The sequence below is a fragment of the Antrostomus carolinensis genome, unplaced genomic scaffold (genome assembly GCF_000700745.2).
Source record: "Antrostomus carolinensis isolate BGI_N321 unplaced genomic scaffold, ASM70074v2 scaffold11412, whole genome shotgun sequence".
NCBI classification, from domain to species: Eukaryota; Metazoa; Chordata; class Aves; order Caprimulgiformes; family Caprimulgidae; genus Antrostomus; species Antrostomus carolinensis.
This window is the reverse complement of record NW_010300227.1, coordinates 1-1,574: the sequence shown is the minus strand read 5'-3', so window position 1 is coordinate 1,574 and position 1,574 is coordinate 1. Positions and strand designations below refer to the sequence as shown.

The window sequence follows — 1,574 nt, the reverse complement described above, 5'->3', positions numbered from 1 at the left end:
CTCCTGGCTTCCTAATCAGCTGGGGGAGGGGGAATGGAGAAAGGCTTTTCTCCCCCTTGCTATCCTGCTATCAGTGGAAATTCTGTCAAGACCTGATGAGCCATGCTGAGCTTAGTACAACCTAAGCAGGCCCATTTTTCTCCCTCTGAATCCTATCTGACTGCACTGTTCAGTTTCCTCAGAAGTTCATTCATTTTTTTCTGATGCCTGGCCAGGTCTTACATTTAAAAAAGATACGTTTGTTTTTCAACACTGGCTGTGCTACAGCCCAAAGGAGAAAAAAAACTCCTTGAATTATTTATATGTCAAATGTTGTCAAAAAGGCATCATGTAAACAATTTTTTTTTAATTGTTAAAAAGTTCAGCCTCTTTCAACTATACTGTTTTTAGCTGTTACTCACAAGAAAAACAGGTAAAGCTATCTTAGCCAAAGTAGCAGCTTTTAAATCAATTAAACAACACTATACCCAAAAGGGCAGAAGGATATAACTACCCTCATTTTAAAGATGAGTAAATATGAAGCAGAAAAATGACTCATCCAAAACCCACACTACTAAATTGAGGGATTATAATACAAAAATTCCTGGAAGCAAGCCCTGAATTCAGTTTGTTTCACTGCTCTTCGAGATTCTCTGCCCTAATCTGTCTATCCAAAATAAAGTAAAATAATTTGGATTTTAGTATGGTCCCAGACCAAAATAAAATAAAATAAAACTATATATAGAAGGGCAAACCTTCACACACACAACAAAATTCTAGTTTTATTTAATTATCTGCAGGATCAGGACCTCACTTGAGCCTTTGCACAGGCAGAAATTTTGAGTAATATTTTTCCTGCCAATTAGTTGTGGGAGCAATGTTAGGGAATGCAGCGTTCTCACATAAAAAGGCCTGGATTGGCGCCCGAAAGCAATTCTGTGTCTGTTTTTCATCAAGAGAACTCTTAAATAATAAAATGAATAGTAATTTGATTATTTTTTCTAAGTATTGACAACTTTAATTAGTTTGCACGAGTGAGTTATACAATACATTAGACTTCATCAATTCTCTATCATACCAAAACCAAGAAGGCAGCACACCAGTTTTTATTTATTTTTTTTTTCCTTCCTTTGCTTGCAGGTACATGATGACTAATGTGAAAACTGTCATTTTAGCTTAGTGTGATGGGGACACACGAGCAGAGGGCTACGTAGCATTGGTACTTCGCACGAGCCGAGTGCTTTCAAGGCCCTGGTATGCAACACTGAAATACCTGTGATGGTTTGGGTCTCTGAAGCGATGGTCCTGGTTGTGGTTTGTGTCTGTGTTGATGGCACCGTTTCTTCTGATACAAACTGGACCGTACTGGTGGCCCCGGCCGCTGCACTAGTGAGTTGGCAACCGCTTTGCTTGTGCCCAACGAAGGCATCGAGGTTATTGAACTGCTGCTTGCAGATGCCACAGATATGGAGGTCGGGGGTGAGCTCCACCACCACCGTGGTGCCGCCGGGAACTGTGCAAACAGGAGCCGGGTCAAGAGCTCGTCCCGAGAAAAGGGAAGCGGGTGACACCGCTCCAGCGGACAGACAGACATC

The 1,574-nt window shown here is 41.4% G+C and overlaps 1 protein-coding gene across 1 annotated transcript in view; it reads right to left on the bottom strand.

Moving 5' to 3' along the window:
- The window catches only part of ZFP64 (ZFP64 zinc finger protein), a gene marked incomplete at its 5' end in the record, with an annotated part of 8,270 nt that extends 6,751 nt beyond the window's left edge, over positions 1–1,519 (bottom strand). The window contains one exon of the mRNA XM_010163063.1: positions 1,253–1,519. Within this exon, the coding sequence (XP_010161365.1) occupies positions 1,253–1,519 (267 nt within the window). The remainder of the gene's footprint in view (positions 1–1,252) is intronic.
- Between the last annotated feature and the right edge of the window lie 55 nt (positions 1,520–1,574).